This window comes from Plodia interpunctella, chromosome 8 (assembly GCF_027563975.2).
Source record: "Plodia interpunctella isolate USDA-ARS_2022_Savannah chromosome 8, ilPloInte3.2, whole genome shotgun sequence".
Taxonomy (NCBI): Eukaryota; Metazoa; Arthropoda; class Insecta; order Lepidoptera; family Pyralidae; genus Plodia; species Plodia interpunctella.
Genome location: NC_071301.1, coordinates 877,681 through 898,822, shown reverse-complemented (window position 1 = coordinate 898,822; position 21,142 = coordinate 877,681). Strand labels below are relative to the sequence as shown.

Sequence of the window (21,142 nt, the reverse complement as noted above, 5' to 3'; positions counted from 1 at the left end):
GAGATTACCCGCCTCAAACGCTTACCTCTTTATAATAATAGTATAGATAACCATGGATTAGTAAGTACTTCGTCGGAGTAGCTACTAATTCCATCCTGAATATAACATCTCTAGTCTAATCATATGACAGCAGGATGAACCGATACATTCCAAATGAGAGCGATAGAGACAGATGTATTATTTTCATACTATTTGACATCTGTCATTATGATCAAGTTATATTTTATAAAGTATAGTAATAAAAAGTTATTAGAAATTAATGACAGTAATGACCAACTTTATAAAAATAGTTTGGTGGGCAAACGAGCATGCGGGTTGCCTGATGGTAAGCAAACACCGCAGCCCGTGGACACCGGCCACCCAACATCGGTGCGTTGCCAAAGAAGAAAAAAACATATATTTACTATACATAGAATATACTAGCTGCTGCTCACGTTATTACATATAAATCAAGGACAAGGACTATCAATTGGAATCTATAGGTGACAAGCTAGACCCTGTCGCTATGGTCTACCTGTCAAAATCTCAATTCCACCAATAAGGTTATTAGTGTTCGTTCAGTCAAATATTGAAAAGAGAAAGTCAGATAGCGATCGAACATTCTCTTCCCAACAATTGACTTTGAAAGAACGAGACAAAACATATTTTAATAAGTTTAATGCCCTACCTGTCCGCACACTAGCGATGCTATCACATTTTTATCAGTCTTTTATTTATTGGCGAAAACTTAAAAATAATCTTAACAAATTAAGCTACACAAAAAATATATTTTTTAGAAAGTATTTATTATAATTTTCCCGTACACAATATAGTCAACAGTTTAATACTAAATCGAAAACTGTGGCCACCAAAATCCGTGTAGTATATTGTGTGAAACATTGTATAATGGAATACTATAGGACTTTCTAATAAAATGTTTAGCATAATTTAGTGTATCATAACTTTCTAAGATATTTTTTTAGTTTTCGGCTAATAATTTGACAAAAATATTGTGTGTGACACGAGTGTGCGAGTATGTACGTAGCCACTTAAAGCAACCCTTCAACCCGAAGAAACGATCTGTTCCCGCGGGAATACATGTAAATCTACTATAATGAAATAAAAACACCAACTTCTATAACAAGATAAGTTTTATTTTACAACAAATCCTTCCCTTGCGGCACACTTATGATTACCAGTATATAAATAAAATTATATTCTCATATAGTATTAGTATACAAACTATTTATCAGTATAAATACAAGGCTATCTTATACTTTCGAGTTTTACCGGATAAAGCCCTTGCCACGTGAACTAGCTACTGTTTGTTGAGCCTATTAAATATGTATATGTGTCCGGACCAAGAAGCACACTAGCGCCACCGTCATATTATATATGAATTGTGTATTGTATACGAAATGTGGTACCTACTCCAAATTATGCTACACTATGTTTTATTTGAAGGAATTATAGTTTTTTGGCAAACCAAAACGGAAAAACAATTCGAAAAAATAATTGTAAAATATGACTATATTTTGTATAATAGTGAACCGAAATTATCGAGAGTAGCATAATCTCCTGTGGTTTCTTTTTAGTTTTCGCTATAGATTAAAAGAAATTGATGATGATCGCGCTAGTGAGCCGGGAACGCCGTCTTAAACTGCGTCACGGAAAATCCCTGCTTACACTTGCTAACAACAACAACGTGGCAGATATATTGTTGATAGTTCCACATATTGACGCGGGACTTCTTTCGCAGCATAAGACAGCCATCTTTGGTTCAGTGAGCTAAGCTAAACTAAGTCTCTTCAGTTCTCGGTGGAAGTTCGGCTTTACTTATAAAAAATACAAGTATTTCAGTCAATAAGTTTTATCTTTATCGCTCTTTTCAGTATATACCAAGAGAACGAGACAATACAATTTTAACCGAAATCGGTTTATCAAATGACTGAAATTTTATTAACTGTCGAAAACTCGAAATTATAAAAAGTGACACGGACCCACATAAAACTAGATACCGCAAATTCGTACATTGTTTCCTCTTGTTCTACAAGACAGGTTACATACAGCATGTAGACGTTAGACCATTATTATTTAAAATCGAATGAGAAGAAAAAATCTGGAACCGACCGGGATTCGAACCAGCACCCTCTGCCTATACGGCAGTGCTCATCTTAACCACTGGGTTAAAAAGAGCACTGCTCCGATAGCTCAGTAGCTATCGAGACCGATAAAAACCGATTTCATCACAAAAAAAAATATTTTGTTAGAAACATGTTTTTTTTTTAATTTAGTTATAAAAACGTGTGACATGTAAAACCAACAATATAAGTGCATTAATTATGCTAAACACAAATGAACACGGCACATTAAAAGTAATACTCAGCACATTAAAAAAATAACTCTTATATTGTTCTGTAAATTGTAATTAATATTTCCTTATGTATGGCTGTTTTTTAAAATAAAAAAAGTGATTTGCATCGATCAACTTAGCAGCCCATACATTAATTATCTGTAATATAAAATTTGCGGTATCTATAAAATGTACGTCAGTGCAATGAGGAATCGTGAATAGAGACACGCACAGTAAAAGCGCCGCGTCCGTATATTACAGTTACAAAGTGTAACGCGAGAGATGGACGAAAAGCCAATTTCTTGCGCACATAAGGTGAGTGATTGAGACGGAGGGAATACGCGATTAGTCATGCCATATATCGATAATTCCACAATCGATTATTGACTTCGAAATACAGTTGGGATATCGATAGGACGGTCGACAGCATAGCGACTGTCAAGGCGCTTACTATCGATATACATTCTAGTATTGCTTCTTTTTAATAGTATCTCTGAGTATTCTTCGATTGTGACTATTGAGCGACCAAGGAATTAAAATTTACCTTTGTCTTTTGAATATTGTTGTCGACAATTAGGACAAATTTTCCACATCAATATTAACAGCTGTGTTTTCAAAAGGTTTATTTTTTCTCAGGCTTCGAGGCGTCACGGCTGAAAATGAAACTAGAAACAAGCGAGGTTGTAACACAAGTATTCTATGCCCCGTGTGTCCATTCACGATTCATATTACACAGTTCATTTATTTTATGTTATTTTGAGCTATAAACCAATCAATGCTCCTCAATTAAGCTACGCCCACATGTGTGTACTCGTAAGTAAAATATTAAGGATATTCCAACATTTGCATATTTGCATTTACCTCGTTAAAACTGCATCTCCATTTGTCGGTAGTAGGTATTACATGTGTACTTATTATGCCACAAGAGTGCCAACTGTAGACAAAGATTGTTACTTGATTTTGCTCAACCAAAAGAAACGCGTATTAGCAATACCTATACTGAAATATACGAGATAAGAAACGGGACAGATATTAGAAATATACGAGAAATAACGGGACAGATATTAGAAATATAAGAGAAGAAACGGGACAGATATTAGAAATATAAGAGAAGAAACGGGACAGATATTAGAAATATAAGAGAAGAAACGGGACAGATATTAGAAATATACGAGAAGAAACGGGACAGGTATTAGAAATATACGAGAAGAAACAGGACAGATATTAGAAATATACGTGATGAAACGGGACAGATATTAGAAATATACGAGAGAAACGGGACAGATATTAGAAATATACGTGATGAAACGGGACAGATATTAGAAATATAAGAGAAGAAACGGGACTGATATTAGAAATATAAGAGAAGAAACGGGACAGATATTAGAAATATACGAGAAGAAACGGGACAGAGCCCTTACATCTTATGTCCCTCATCATGTGACCAATCAGCGACTATCTTGCCGCTGTGTGAGAGAGACAGGAAGTTGGGAAATCTTTTCTCTCGTTTGGTTACGCCAGCTCGTTGTCTTTTAGTTTTATTTGTCTTGGTTCATAACCCAATAACCTATTAGTAAAACTGTTCGGCGTAAAACGTCAGGCACTATTACAGACACACACATGTGGAAGCACCGTACGTCTGTCATACGTAAAATGCTACATATAAATACCAAGCAACATATGGCTAGTTGGTGTTTTCGTGTAATTCTAGGGAGAACTTTACTGAAAAAAGGGATCTGACGCGAAACGTGAATTTCACAAAATGAGCACTGCGGAAAATGTATGTGAACCGACATCGAAGCTTATTATTGGCTCCGATTTGACGTCCTGATATTTTCGTCCGACACTGTTACGCAGTTCTGAAAAATTAAAGAAATTATTGACAAAATTCTGATATCAGTTAAAGTTTTGAGAAGTACGCATTCTGCGAAGTGCACATTTCGCGTCAAACACACTGATATTATTACAAACTAAGAGAGTATCACAGAATCAAAACTCATTCATGCATCGCGTACCCAATACAAAAAGTCTTATAATGAATGAAAAAAAAAAAACGTACTACAGACTAAATAGTAAATACACAGTCAAAACAATCAATGCTTCCCTTCCGTATTCTAACGACGTAAAGTCTATCAAGGGAATGAACCAAGGACTCTCTTGGAAATTTATAATCCCTTTTCAGAAACGCTTTGTGACAGTCAACAATAAGAATAGGCCTCAGGCATCATATAAAAAAAGGAGAAATTATCTGGCGTGGATACCTAATGGAGACTACAGGTTTCGCTCACTAGTTGGCGCCACTGGTCGAGTTAGGTCCATTTACTAAAACTGACTGAATTTTAAAAAAGCCCGCGCTCAATGCGTACTTTCAAATATTCAAATGGACCTTTGTCGACACCAGTGCCTCTAGCGGGGGAATTCAATCGCGCCAGCACTTATTGTATTGTTGACTGTACCTTATGGGCTAACACGTTGTGGAGGTTATGTCTACCCCGGAATAAAATACAGGATAAAATATGCATCGAATAACAAACAAATTTTAACTGTATATTGAAAGTAATAAATACATATTTAGTTCAATAATATATATCAAACAGTTATTGCGCATACTGTAAGTCTATGAGAAAGACTTATGTCCAACAGACGTCTTCCTGTGTCTGACATGTCATGACTTTGCCTGTTAGGAGCTTATGTGTAGACATAGAAAATTATAGACATTGTTATGCCTTCCATTTGGCGCATACAATAAAGAGAAACGCGTTATTACACATTCTGCGAAGTGCACATTTTGCGAAATATATTTAAAAACTCTATATAGAAAACTTCCACCGCACCGATCCCACCCGACATGATGACGTTCATTGAAAAATGGGACTTAAAGCGTCCTTTGTAGACATATTTTACATTGGGCTGACACCAACAGTCCACCAATTTGTTGTCAACGTAAAGTATATCTACAGTTGACGTTTTAAAGCTCACTTTTCAATAAACGTCATTTAGCGGATAAGAAAAACGGGACAGAGAGCTAATACATTTTGTCTCAAATGGTGTGCCGGGTTTAAAAATTTGCCATGTAGGCTTACAATAATCTATATCATTAGGCCACAATAACTGCTTGTCTATAATTTTCTTTATCTTTAGCCTAATGAGACTAACTCCAGTGGCGCCCTCATCTTGAAATAATTCTTGTCACCGTAATAGCATCCATATTTGCTTACGAAGAAGAACGTTATATGTGGCCGTCCAAATCAAAAGGGACCTTATGGCGCCCGGCACTTACACCATTATTGCCGTTGTTTTGTATTCGAACAACGGCAATAAAGACCTAAGTGCCAGCCGCCATAAGGTCCCTTTTGATTTGGACCACCACATATAACTTAACGGATTACTGGACTGACCACTTCCCTCACTCTCTATTAGTAGAAGAACCAATCAGAGCGGGACATCTGGTATTTGGCATTCAATTATTTTCCCAATTCACTATCACTCGAAAATGAACCTTATTTTAGTAATTTAAGGTTATTTTTTATTTGCGTTTTTTTTTTGTAATCAGATTACATTCGTAGAAAATACGGTTGCAATAGCTTTAACAAGGATGACTGCTTGGTCTGCTGATCTCATCTAGTAGACGCTGTTAGTGAAGTGGTAGTAGATTTATCTTTGCAGGTAACAACTATTACCAAATTTGACAAAATAAACTCAATCAAATAAACTTTACTCTGAGTAACCTTTTCTATCCCAAACAAAAGAAGCGGTTTTTTGATTCAATATATTATTTAATACAACAAAACATAATAATTTGACAAGACTATATTCTTTATGATGTGTTCTCCGTCTAAATAATGTATATTTATCAATCTGCGGCTACAAAAAACGGAAACTTGGCACAATCATGGACGCAGTATGAAATGTGCTAGACATACTATCACTAATTTAGAAAAAAAAAAATGTATAAAATATACTTTTTTTTTTAATCAAATTAATCTTTACATTGACAGTGCTTGGAGAATTCCAACCTTAAATTATATTTATTAAAATGTGAGCTTTAAAACATCGACTGTAGGTGTACTTTTAGATTGGCAACATAAGCGGAATGCTCGAAGTCAAATCGTTTACAACTCTCAAGTTGTCAATGTAAAATATGTCTACAGAGGACGCGCTAAAGCTCACTTTTCAATGAACGTTATTTTGCCGAGTGTGAGCGGTGCGGCATAAGTGACCTTTATGTCGGCTGTCGCCTGAATATCGAATGAATTTAACATTGCGAAGCTTATTTGAGAGCTTTTATTTACCGCAACAAAAATATCAGCAAAAACTATTTGTTAATAGTGTATAGCCGACATTAAGACTTGAACTCGAGTTCAGTGGCGCCCTCTTCCCATAGTTGAATAAACTGATTGGTAATCCAAATATGTATATATAAAACTTTTGCGTTACTGAGTGACTGACTGACAGACAACGCACAGCCGAAACTACTGGGCGTAGAAATCTGAAATTGGGTGTGTAGGTTCCTAGGACAGTGTAGGGGCACTAAGAAGGGATTTCCTGAAATTCCCACGGGAAACGAATTTTTACTCACATACAAAGTTGTGGGCAAAAGCTAGTAAGATTATAAAGAAATAAGAGTGGGTTGCACCAGTCAACTTTGTCGTTAACCTTAACCTGCGCAGAAAAACGCAAAATACGCCATTTTGTATAAACGACGACTTGCCTTCAAAATTAAAATTGACTGGAGCTTACTCCCTCCAATTGTTACAGATACAAAATAGTTAACATCTGGTTCAAACGTGACTAGCAAAATATTTACTATATTTTGTAATTGTTATACCATTCACTAAAGCAAAATCTTTATTAGTTTCGACAAAATCATAATTAAAATTCAGAAGAGGGCGCCACCGTATTTCGCGGTTTTATAACGAACTATTGTGTTATCAGTGTAAAGTAACAGTCGAAACTATGAGAACGATATATGAATCGATAAAATATAAATATTTACAATGACTATGTGATGGGTGTAGGGAATACCGTGGCTCCGGGGACCCGGACTCCATGCGTTTTACCTGTACAAAAACACAATATTTAAATGGTTTTGTTATACATGTCACATGCCTTATTAAAAGGAACGTCTACCGGAAACTTGCCTATGCTAAAAGGTAAAACGTTGCTTTTCTTTATCCGATCGTAATGATTTTATAATATTGTTATTGATACCACAATTCACATGGTTTATTATAGGTTTATTTTATTTCTTACAGATAATAAATTGGAATTTATTGCACCTGAAAAATTATTCATTTTTTGATTAAATCTTAGTCGAAGTGAACCTTTTGCATTATAAATACAAACTGTTACTTTTTTTTAAACCAGAACGAACCTTAGAATATAGGACGTTAAAACGGACGGATTGTTATGAAATTTGGTTCACGTTTAGAATATAACCTGGAATAACACGTAGGTAACACCTTTTATCCCGAAATTCCCGTGGCAGCGAAGCCCCGAGGCGAAGATAGCATAATAAATGCAGACATACGTGGGTCTGCAGGCGGGCGAGTGCGGCTCCCCCCGCTCCCCGCCCGCGTAGCTGATGTTGAACAGCATCGCCTCGAAGGGGTCCGAGCGCATGCGCTGCTGGTTGGCGTGCGCTGCGGCGCCTGCGTCGCGGACCACGCGCGGCTCCTCTGTGCCGTCCTATGTTACCATCACGATGACGGAAACAAATAAAATGGGGCTATCAGCACGTATTACTGATAATATGTGCATAGTCAAAACATAAAAAATCGAAATCCAAAACACACGTTTCTCATTCTTATGTGAGCTAAACACGTGGCTACGCTTACTGATGGCAAATCTACACATATTTTATATGTGTCGACTTCCGTTACTGAGTGACTGACTGACAGACAACGCACAGGCGAAACAACTGGGCGTAAAAAGCAGAAATTTGGTGTGTAACTTCCTAGGACTAAGGGATTCCTAAAATGGGTATAGGGACCTAGGGAAGGGATTTCCTAAAATTCCCACGGGAAACTGGATTTACTAACATACGAAGTGGGCAAAAAGCTGATAGACTGTCCATACTACACTCCAATACTCTATGGACACTACAAGGCACCCACCTCAGGCCTAGGGCTCCAGAGCCGCACCACAGCCTCAATGCCGCTGGTGGCCAGCAGGAACATTGACGGGTGGAGCTGCACGCAGTTGACAATGGACTCGTCTCCGCGGAGCACGCGAACGATGTTGCCGGACTCTCGGCTCCATATGAACATGCTGCCGTCGTCGGATCTACAAATAATTTATTTATTTTAAGGAAAAGTTTATTTTCATTAGACAAATAATAAAAAAAAACCCCGACTTTCAATTTTCATTCCGCTACAACTTTTGAACGGCTAAACCGATTTTGATCGAACATATCTAAGAACCACCGCAAAAAAATTTGCTATCAAAGGAAAAAAACCGCATCCAAATCGGTTCACCCGTTGATGAGTTACGGTGCCACGTACACAGCAGGCAGACACACTTAGCAGTCAAAATTATTACACCTCTCTCTTTGCGTCGGGGGTTAAAAACCAACAGCAATGTCTCTCATCTGAGCGTTTTACCGGTTTCTTCCTCAGCTATCGGAGCCCAGGGCCGCTTTCCCACTTTTTTGTCTCCACTTCGCATGGTCGTCATCAGTAGTCAGACCATTGGCACGCATATCATCCTTGAAGATATCAAGCCAGCACTTCTTGAGTTTGCCTCTTGTTGCAATGTTTTTGCAAATAAACATTCATTAACTATAAACTTTTATTTTATTTTTACCAGACACATAGAAGACTATATATCATACAGCGCATTTTCGTTTAATTATTCTAAGTTATTTTATATGTACTGTCATTATAGTTTTACCTTTGTGTACTCAACAAAATGATGTATTATTAAATGTATTACAATCTTAAACATGTTATTAAGTTCTTCAAATCAAACAGTTAAAATGTCTAATCATATTTTTTCGTATAGGGGAAATTACGAAGTATCTTGGGGAAAATAAACAAAAAAAGCTTGAAAAACACTTGAACTTGAACACTTGATGCTACTGACGTATTCTTGACACTAACGCCTCGCGCCCATAACGCGGCCAGGACAATCAAGATGGCGGCTCGATTAATATTGGCAACAAAGTAATATCGCTCCGATTAGTAGATTTTTTGGAAATTTCTGAATATACCTACCCATTTTCGAATGCACAATAAATTTTGTTTGAATCTAATGTAATTTAATTTGATACAAGTTATAATTTGTAATTTTATTCGATTTAATTTATGATTACGATATGGACGGACATATCTATATATATATATATATATATATATATATATATATATATATATATGAAATAAATATTTATTATATTATTATTTGTATCGCCTTTTGGGATTCACGGCACTAAGTCCGGTCCTTTGAGAGGCTTGCGTGGAGATATGGATCCAACACGTAGAGGCTCTTTGGAAAGTTTTGATGTTGTGTAGGTCTCCCGCCAAGACCCGCTCCCGGATATTATTATTATTATACAATTTTCACAAGTTTTCTTACCCAGCCGCTATGAAGTTAGCGTCAGGCCCCAAAAAGTTGGCCTCTTTGATGTCGGTCGTGGTATTGCAATGTCCCAGGAATCGTTGGGAATAGTCCAAGGCCGAAGCCCTCAATTGTCTCTCCAGGACACTGGTCGACTGGTTCTCTTCCGCTTCCGCTATGAATATACGAATAAATAAATATGTATATTAGGACAAATCACACAGATTGAGCTAAGCCCCAAAGTAAGTTCGAGACTTGTGTTATGGGATACTAACTCAACGATACTATATTTTATAACAAATACATTTATAGATAAACATCCAAGACCCGGGCCAATCGGAAAAATATCATATCATCTATATATCATATATACTATATTCTATGACATATACATTATAATAGATAAACATCCCAAGACCCAGGTCAGGGAAAAATATCATTTTCCATGTTGCCTTGACCGGGGATCGAACCTGGGACCTCCAGTGCAGCAGTCCGGCGTGATGACCATTGGGCATACAGTCCACACCCTATAATATCCTCCAGTAAGAGATAAAAAGCTTAATTATACACCTGATAAGCAATAAAAGCATTATCAAAGAGGATTGACGACAGAAGGTTCGATTTTACGACAGGCCGCCTGCGGTCGTGTAATTAAGCTGAATCTTCAAATTTTATAAGTTTCATTTTTACGAATGTGAAATTCCACACCAATTTTTTTCGCGTTTCAGTAACAAATCTTACGTGCGAGAGATATATAGACATTATTATTTTACTGAGAAAAAAATATATATTTCAAAAATGATAAGCTCTTCTGGAATTATAGGTACCAACACACTGTTTGAATGAGTTTCTTTCGGCATTTCTTCTCAGCAGTGGTCGTTCCGAAATTCTAGTAGTTTGTAGCTTTGGTAGATATTATTTAATTTAGAATATGACGTGAAAAAAGCCTAATTTCTGAATAAATGATTTGATTTTTGTTATTTCATAATCGCAGTTCGTTTATCTCTTTCACATGTGAGACGTGTGAGTGAAACGGGCAGATTGCCACCTCTGTGTTCTCACCCTCGTCTGGCTGCGTGTCTCTCTGCTCGAGCGCCACGTTGATATCCTTCTGGAGCAACACCACCGCGTGACTCGCCGCGTGCTTCGGGAATCTACGAACCACATTCATTACAATAATAATAATAATAATCATTTCAGTCCCAATCATCATTTCAGCAACTGGCGTCGTGCCTAAAAGTTTGCATCAAAGCTTAAATATATTGAAAGCCCACAAAACTATCCTCCATCTCTTGCGGAAGGCAGTCATATTAAATACTTGCCGTCTAACTCGGAAATTTCCCACTAGCTGTTCAATATCTCATGCTTTTAATACGACAATATAACTTATATTTACACTTTGACTATGGTCCGTGTAAATAGAAAAATAAACCCCATATTAAATGGAGATATATAAAAAGAAATATTCACATTAATAATAAAGGTATATCCGGGAGCGGGTCTTGGCGGGAGAACTACACGACATCAAAACTCTCCAAAGGGCCCCACGCAAGCCTCTCAAAGGACCGGACTTAGTGCCGTGATACAACGATAACGTCATACGCGACAAAAGTTATATAATCGATCTAAATTAAGATTTAAAATGAAATAAAACACAGTGTGCCTGAGCTAGGAAGAAAAGTCATCCTGTGTTTCAGGCTTATTCAAAAACATTAAATTTAATTCATTCATTTATTGTAATAAAAGATCAATTAAGAATTAAAACTGCAAATGAACTAAGTTAATCATAATATTAACTTAAGTCTTTTTCTTATTTAAGAGCTATGCTCTTGTCGGTGGAGTATAAGCCACGGCTTGCAAGCTCTCGACCTTGCAAGCCGAGGATAGAGAGGCGTGGACGTATCGAGATACGACACAACGCCTGCCTTCTCTTTCAGTTGCCCGCGTAACTCTTCTTCGGTCTCCCTGGACCTCTTCTTCCTTTCACCTTTCCTTCAAAATTAGTTTTAAACAAGGCGTCGTGTCGTATCCAGTGGCCAATCATTCTTCCCCTTCTATTTTGCTATTTCTATCATCAGTCTTCTTTTATCGTTAAGACGCCCGCCTGTGGATCGAAAGGTCCCAGGTTCGAATCCTACTCGTGCCACATGAGTTTGTATACAAATCTGACTCATATATAGTAGTTTTCATCGACCACCACTTGCTTCCGGTGAAGGAGGAAATCATCGTGAGGAAACCTGCACACTGGTTGATTCTAATTTACTTAGGTATGTGTGAAATGGAGAAGGCAATGGCAAACCATTCCATTAATAATGCCAAGAAAGTTGTCGTGTATGTTTCATTCCACGTAATGACCACGACCCCTCAGCCATGAGGAATAAGACTATGAAGTACAAAGGTAGAATATACCCTGGAATAACACATAGGGTAATTAGCGTAGCTAGTAATAATATAAAAAAAAAAATGAAATGTCTCGCCGTCACCTCTGCCGGAAGTAGAGCAGACACTCGTGCGCCTCCCGCGCGCGCCGCAGCTCCATGAGCGCCTTGGCGAGGCGGAAGTGGGACTTCACGTGTCGCGCGTCCAGCGCGATGGCGCGGTAGCAGTCCTTTATCGCGGCGTACGTGTCGCCAGACCTGCGTGTGTTTATACAATACAATATCATTACTGCGAAACACACATACGAACATACACACGAAGAAAAACTTAGGTTACTAGGTAGGTGCGCACGCGCATCACAATGTGTAACAGCTCAGTGTTACGCCAGGCAATAATGCCGAGCACTGATTTTTAGATTCTACTTAGTGTGGGCAGCGCCACGGATATACAAAAGTTTTGATGCTAAAAATTAAAACTAAAAAAAGAAGATAAACTCATTGTAATATGATAAAAATGGCGCAAACATAATCTCTCGAGTGTTGACTCAACCTAGGTGAACTGAGATTTGTTCACTGGCAAAAGTTCCCGTGGTCTACCCAGGTGAACTTAACAGGTGGACCACCTCACAATGAATCACATAAAGCTAAGCTTGTATTCCAAGTCCACCCAATACCACAGATCTGTGATAATAAGTACCGGGAATCGAACCCATTACTTCCAGATAACGGACGGACGGGCGTGGCGATCACTAAGCCACTGGGTCATTTTAAATAATTTTTAATCGATTGTACTCTGAATTTGGTTATAATAATACACCCTTACTAATATTATAGAGTCGCAATTAAAAAGCGCGTCCGCCCTATTGGACTATAAAATTACGAAGTCGGGACAACATCTATCCTATTATTATAAAGAGGTAAGCGTTTGTGAGTTTGTATGTTTGAGGCGAGTAATCTCCGATACCACTGAACCGATTTCAGAAATTGTTTGTCCATTAGAAAGGTAACATTATCCAAGATTGCTATAGGCTACATTTTATCTCAAAATTCCCACGGGAGCGAAGCCCCGGGCAACATCTAGTATTTTGTATATTTATTTAATACATTATTGCACCAAATTATGTACAAATGGTGGACTTAACGGGCGATAAGTCCGCAGGGTATCATAGGACTATGATTGTAAACTCACCAGCCTCTTCTCATGAGCGCGGCTGCTCTGTTAGAAAACAAAATGGCGCAGTCGGGACACGAACCAATCGCTTGGTTGTACACTTGCACTGCCGCTGAATAATTGCCTTTGTTCACTAAGTCGTTGGCCTGGATATGACATAGACAAAATGTAATATTTTGTTTAAAGAGATAGACACAGAACCGCCAGACAATATTAGCGACGACAAAACTCTGAGAATACCTAATTGATTCAGGTGCCACTATTAATGATAGATTACTGTGTTTTTTCCAAAGGAATATTCAAAAATGTAATTATAAAACAGGCTATTCATTATCTCACAATATAGAAATAATAATATAGAAGAAATAAGAATAAAAAATTGTGCTGCGGAGAGAAAAATATTTTTTTAACTTGCAAGTCGAGTATTTTATTTTATATATATTTAATTTTATGAAATTTATTTTGGGTACAAAAAAAGGTTTTTTTTTTTGTCATTATATTGAATTGTTTTTTTGACTCACAGTTTCCTTCAAGTCTCGAACATTCTCCGGCAACTGCACCTGCGACTCCACGGTTCCGTTGCCCCCATTCGTGCCATTGCCCCCATTCGTGCCATTGCCCCCATTCGTGCCATTAGCCCCGTTCGTTGCTGTTCCATTCTTGGGTTTCCCCTCGCCTTCGCGGTAGCCGTGGTTGTGTTGAATGATGAAGCTTTCAACCAAGACTGGCCGACGAGCTGAGTTTATATCGAATAGATACACCTAAAAATGTTATTATTATATTAAAACATACAAAGTAATATATTAGTTAATTTAATATATATCAGAATTGTCATTTACTTCATTGCATTGTTAATGCAGATTTAAAATTAAACGCAACCTAAAAAAAAACAGTTAAGACCACAAGCGAAGCCGTGTGGGGTCGCTATTAAATTATGAAAATGCGCTAAATTATTAATTGTAGCTCAGTGGGAGAAGCGAGCCACTAAGATTTGATTTGTTTCGCTTCAATCAAAGCTTTGTTTTATTAACTTTTTCTTGTGACAAGTATTTTACAACAAAATCATTACTGACAAAGCTTTCATAGTTATCAAGTAGATCTTGTTACATTCAACACATGACACAAATCACGTCCGTGCTATAAACCGTTGAGGCATTCCCTTGTTGGAAGTCCATCCTGGATGCACCATGCCTTGCTTATTACAACAATGCATTACTTAAATTAATTAATTTAGTTCCAATGAACTAAAGCCACGGGTTAAATTTCATGACCAAGCTATTAACCGTTGAGGAATTCCCTCATGTGGAGCCGATCCTGGTTATTTCATTAGGTTATATTATCATAAAAATATCATAAAAACTAAAGGTGGGTACAATATTTAAGTTCAATCGGATGAAGATATCCGCTCCAAATTTGAGTTGTAAGTTTCCACCTGAACGAATATATTTACTTTCAAATATTGAAAGTTAAAAGCTTGTAATAGTTATGAATCACCTGTTCGGAACCCAGGTTGACGAGCAGCTCGTTGCCATCGTGACTGAATGCCACGTATGTGGTCGCCTTCTTCGGAAACGTGTGTTCGTTTGGCTCCATGGATAGGTGACCTTGCACAAAATGTATTTCACTTAACTTTCTCAGATGATTTATATAGGACAAGATATAATAATTTACAAAAAATAATATTATCAACTTATTACGGTATCCCACTAATATTGTAAATGCGAAAGTTTCTGATGATGTGTGTAAGTTTGTCGGTCTTTCACGCAAAATCTACCGGACCGTATGTTATGAAATTCGGTACACGGGTAGAATATAACCTGGGATAACATATACTTTTTATCCCGAAATTCCCACGAGAGCGATGGCCCGGGGCGCTGCTAGTTTTACATAATTTTCTTTAATCAAATAGGCGACCGGACGAGGTATAAGAATTCACAAAAATATGTGCAATGCACCCTACAAATTTCACCCTGAGTTTATTATTATTACTCTTGAGATAATTTATTGGCGAATTTCTAAGAATGTACAATCAGTAAGGGGCGCGAGTGGCTTCATAATTTCAATAATAGCCATACTAATATTACAAATGTGATAGTGATTTGTTTGTCCTTCTTTCATGTAATCAATTGATGTAATTTTGAGTGTGGAGTTAGTTGGAGAGCAGAAGGGTGACATTGGCTCATTTATACAGTTAGTAAAATAATTTTATTAATAAAATATTTTACTCTTCTTTGCCTCATTTCACGTTAAAACTTTACAAGTTAAACCATTAAATTTTATAACGATTTTCCAATCTGCTGTCGTCGATCCTATTTGGGAATGTTATTATTGCCTATCAGCTATTAAGGCTATATGTCCCTTAATGGCCTCGTACGTCCACGGAAAGATATGGTAATCCATACAGTTAGTAAAGTATACATTTAAATTACCTGGTGCAAAATAATGTACAGCGGAGCGGGGTATATTGTTGTCGGGGTCGCCGTGGCCTGCGCGGGCGCTGCGCACCTGCAAAGAGTCATATCGTCGCATCCGCCCGCCCTGCAGAACGCCCGCCCTATTAACGTGCGTTTGTACCAAGCGAGCGAATGCTCATTCTACCGCCACTCCAGGATCGTTAACATATTACAAGCAAACACGGTTATCATAACGAGAACATACATTTTACTTGGGATACAGCTGTTCCCTCCCAAACGACTGGCCTATTAACTACATAAATATGCCTATATAACAAATACAGATTTTTAATTTAATGTTGCTGACATTTCAACGACCTTGTAGTCCCCGTAGTCGCAAGTTAATTAACAAGTCAACTTGAGGCAAAAATACATTTTTTGTATGTATGTATGTTTGTTTGTTTGTTAATTTGTAACGCGATAACTTTCGAACCGTTGGTCTGATTTCGATTAAACTTTAAAGGTATGTAGGATCTGTCAATAGAATTTTTAAGTTCAACTTAAATAGTAGTTTTTGAAATATTCACAATTCCGTAAAAACTCATCAAAAATGTATTGTGTTCGCGAGGGCAAAGTTCGCGGCGAACAACTAGCATATAATTTATGTAGTCAAGGTTCTTTTCCCGGAATTTTTCCAAATGTTTTACATTTTTGATCAGTGTACATTCCAAAGGTTTCCAAAAGGTCTGTTTTACCGATCGGTCTACATTTCAATTGTAATATTTTATTGTTTTATTCAATTATAATCAGGGGTTGGCGTGGCCATCGCCTGTACTCAGCCATTAGTGGACAGCGAGATTGATTATAAAATGATCGTTCACTCGTTTGGTATAAACGCATACAGTATATCCCTAAGGCAGGAGGAAATTTTTGTGACCACCCCCATACAGGGGCTAGTAGCCGCATAAAACTAGTGACTATTTAAGTCAACCAGTGCGCATGTTCCTTCAAGATGTTTTCCGGCACCGTAAAGTATACTATAACAATTATTATACTCTCATGACAAAAAAATATACCTTAATCAATCCATACCCTTTGTATAACATATATACTTACTAAGATAAAAATGTAAATTTTACCACCAGCCTTAGAAACAGACTACAATATCGATTTTTAAAAGCAACCAAATAAATTTTTCAAAGACATTAACAGACATTCATTCATCAAATACTATTGTTTTGATAGGCGAGCATTTTATTAAATTATATACTTGTATTATACGCTTCATTAAATATATTTTATAGTGGGCAAAGGCCTCTCCTTTCTTCTTCCACAAATCTCGTTGCTATACTCGCAGGAAACCATCAATATCGTCGCGCTCACACCGTCCTCCCTGCGCCTACTGGCACACTAATTGAAAATACATTTTATAATTATGATTCAGAAGACCGTGCGAAGTGTAGAAGAAATACTAATAAAGCGAATGCTAGACTTTGAGAGAGACAGATTGCTAATATTGCTTAAATGGGTGAATTACACGAGCGTACGCGGCGTGTAGCGTTTCATTAGTGTCCGACATTTTTTTAAATAATAAAACTTTTTTTTTTATTAAACATTTATAAAATAAACATTGTACCAGTACTTTACTTATTTATAAAATAGGATAATTGATTACTGTGTATGGTACAATTTAATTAATACTAATGAGAGCCCGCGGCGGAGTTCAAAACTCTCCTGACATTTACCCAAATGAGTTTCTTTCGGCATTTCTTGTAAGCGGCGGTCGTTCCGAAATATAAGTTGATTGTAGCTTTTTGAGAAATTACTAAATATAAAATTTGACGTAAAGGTCTATTCCAGAATGAATAATTACACTTGATGCAATACCTGATGCTTGGCCAGCTTGATCATCCTAGTGTCGTACAGTCTCACGTAGAAGTCGTTAGCGCCGACGGCCAGTTGGTGCGGTCTGCGGGGGTTGATAGCCACACACTTTGCTTCAGCGTGGCGACCCATGTGGTTCAGTAAGTTGACGAGGACGTTGGGAGAGTCTGAGTTGCACGTGTGCGATGTCCTGAGGTCATGCTGGCTGTAATCAAAAACAAAGTTTTTTATAATAAAAAAAGCATTTTCGTCACAAGCTTTGTCAGAGACATCTATTTATATATTTTATTTAAAACTATATCGATTATCGGTCGCCATATTACATCAAAAATCATGTCCTGCAGTAAACCGTCGGGGAGTTCCCTCGTTTGGAGCCGATCTTGAATGCACCATATGATTATGATAATCATCATAATGCATTGTCACGGAAACTGGAGCAATGTGGAAGATTTAAATTCTGTAGGACAAATGGAAGTAGCGCCATTGACTATCAGACTTTTTGACCAAATCCGATTAGCTAGCCCGCTAGCAAATTTCATAAAATTTGAGCCAGCCGTTTGAGCATGAAGAACATACAAACTTCGCCTTTATAATATTAACATAGGATTCTCGGTTTTCGAATGAATACTACTATCATATAGCACGCGGGATCCGCGGCAGCACTGTGAAGCAGGAGTGCATGATCAGTGTAACTCACAGTATCAAGCCGTCCTCGCCCGCGGAGCAGATGAGATGCGGGTTGTCGGGCGCAGCAGCGAGTCGCTTGACGCGGCCGCAGTGACACGCGCACTCCAGCAGCGCCGCGCCCGACGCGCTGCTGCGCGCGCGCACTGTGCCGTCCGCCGCGCACGTCGCTACTATGTCCGGGCTCAGAAACTGGAACAATCGTGTACATATGTAGTAATAATCAAATGCATAAAGTAACAAGTTAATTAAATTAAAAAAATATGTAGCTTATTGATTGTAACAATAAAGCTTTAAGATCCCCATTTGTTGACATCTTTGGAGAAAATGCTGAGGTGAAATTTGTTGCGCCGCTTCTTCTTAGGAAGTGGACAATTCATTAAGCAAATTTTGACGTCAACAAATGATATACATCAGTCATCATAGTAAGTTGAATAAAAAATTTTAAATTTGAATTGATACCATAGAATCCCAATATAACTGATATCATTTGTTCTGATGTAGTTTTGAAAGATAGCTTGCTGAATTTCTTATTTGCTCAAAAGCTTAAAACAAGATATCATACCAAAGTAAAAAGACTGAATGGTCGTCTTGAATAGAGAATTGAAGAGTGAATTATAACGCCTAACAGTCATGCAACTCATTCATTCAAAAATGACAAACATTTGGTAACACTTTGGTTTGAATGTTAAATTCGTTTTGTTATACATATAAGTTGAACATTAACAGTCAAAGTTTGAAATGAATGTTGGACAAAGAAATATGATCAGATTTTCACACAATCGAAGTTTTCTTTTTCTTCTAAATTTTTGTCAAGGCTTCAGTGCACTTTATGTGACTATGGGGTATATATAAACTTATGTAGCTTTCATAATGCACAATCAAAGTTTTTTTTATCAATATTTTCCAGATTCTCGTTTTCCTTCAGGAGTGTGACGCTGTGACGCTAGAAGACAGCATGAAAAAATAAACCTTAAAACTTTGAAGATTCCACATTGGTACCTACTACCGGCCGCCTGCTTTGGGAATGTTGCATGCAGGTGTTTGGGATGATTGTCTGTTAATCTGTATATGTCTATATATAAATAAATAAATGATATTGTTGTATCAGCTACCTAGGCTATGTGTCCCTTATTAATTCTTACGACATATACAGAAGGATCTATTTTAGAGCGGAATCAGAGGCCTCATTTTCAAAATTGGAAGTATTTATTTGCTTATATACATCCAATATTAAATATAAATAAAATATGTGGCATCTGTCGTAACCCTAGCATAGGACCAGTCCACATCCTCCTGTGGATGTCAATTGATGTGATTAAGGGAAACATACCCTTAACAGCTGATTTTGTATATCAGCAAGGTGTTTGAAATTTAAAATTTACATTGTGTCATAGGAATGCACTTATGTAATGGTGCAATCTAGATGACAAAAGATTAATGAATAAAACAATCTAATAACTAGTTTTACACAACAATACTGAATGAACAGTAATTGTATTTTGACATTATGTAATTATGCCAGTAAGATACTGGCTGTATACAATAACATGTAAACTTTTTTATCATACTTATTTATAATATGACTTTAGCTTTAAATCTTTTAAAAATGTTGTTAATCTCATTTTCTTTGTATTAATTGCATCCAATTTTATATACAGTATGTAACCTTGTCCTTGTCCTCTTGAATGTAACTTGTTATGTAGTTTGCCGAACATTATTCAAATATGGCCACAGTTTCAAAGTGAAAAATCACTGTTTTTAAGATGTTAGTCTAGAGCTACTAGAATTCAAAAGTAAATCTTACAAAAATATGTGATAAACTTTCATCTCAAATGTGATTTATTCATACAAGTGATCCATGAAGGCATAGAGATAAAAATAAATGTTGCAGCAAAGAAAGAACCTATTTAACAATGTCACAAACATAAGAGATATACTATATGTAAACAAGTTGTAGATAAATAATACTAAGAAATGATAATGACAGTGTCTGACTCACCTTCACTGAGAAAATATTCCCTGTGTGGCCTGTGGCTATATTATGCAGCTGCCTATAGCGGTAGGGGTCCCACAGGATCACATGAAGATCGTCTGACGCGGAAGCCAAGACTCTGTCAACAAAAAACGATTTTTACACATCTTAAACTCAATAAAATTATTATAAGAGTAGCATATAAAATACTCACGATCCATCTTTGTTCCATTCGAGGCAGTTGACACATCCCATATGACCGTGGAGCTCCTTCTCAAGCCCAAGTCTGTCAATCATGCTACGGGTCACCGTCAGTCGACTCTGGAATTGTCTGTCTACGTCACCACGCTCCCGGGCCGCCGTCAGCCGGACGGTGCCCTTAGCGAAGGCCGGGTCTTCTCTCCTGCCCATTGTCCCTAAATTATTACTCAGTATGTCTGGTCCAACATCACAATCAGACAAAATTACGAACTAACTACGGCTAGATCTATTTATAGTGGTACACACTTCACCTATCATTATCTCATGAGCTATGTGTTATATTTAACTAACACCGAATTATTTAGCTCCAAATACACGATGAACAAACAAATAAAGTGTACAAAAAGCTTTATTTTAGATGGAAAGAAGCGAATTCTTTACGAAAATAAAAGGGGAACTGTCAAACAGCTGTCACGGGGTTACCAGTAGCAAAAAATACAAGGTATGCAAAAAAACAAATAAACTTCGTACAAAAGTATCAAACCATGGATTTAGTACGTACTTCGT

At 37.2% G+C, this 21,142-nt stretch overlaps 1 protein-coding gene across 2 annotated transcripts; it reads right to left on the bottom strand.

Moving 5' to 3' along the window:
* Window positions 1-1,112: 1,112 nt before the first annotated feature.
* Window positions 1,113-21,052, bottom strand: adp (adipose). 2 transcript variants are annotated; one of them, XM_053748515.1, is made up of 14 exons: window positions 20,589-21,052; window positions 20,402-20,513; window positions 18,413-18,591; window positions 17,719-17,920; window positions 15,868-15,976; window positions 14,933-15,042; window positions 13,960-14,199; window positions 13,457-13,584; window positions 12,373-12,525; window positions 10,952-11,043; window positions 9,908-10,064; window positions 8,449-8,617; window positions 7,863-8,020; window positions 1,113-7,392 (listed from the first exon to the last, which is right to left on the bottom strand). In XM_053748515.1, the coding sequence occupies exons 1-14, from the start codon at window positions 20,783-20,785 to the stop codon at window positions 7,389-7,391; spliced, it is 2,010 nt and encodes a 669-aa protein (XP_053604490.1). In that variant the 5' UTR covers window positions 20,786-21,052; the 3' UTR covers window positions 1,113-7,388. The 2 variants fall into 2 exon arrangements, with proteins under 2 accessions (XP_053604490.1, XP_053604491.1); XM_053748516.1 differs by having other exon boundaries at window positions 15,868-15,943.
* Window positions 21,053-21,142: the final 90 nt, after the last annotated feature.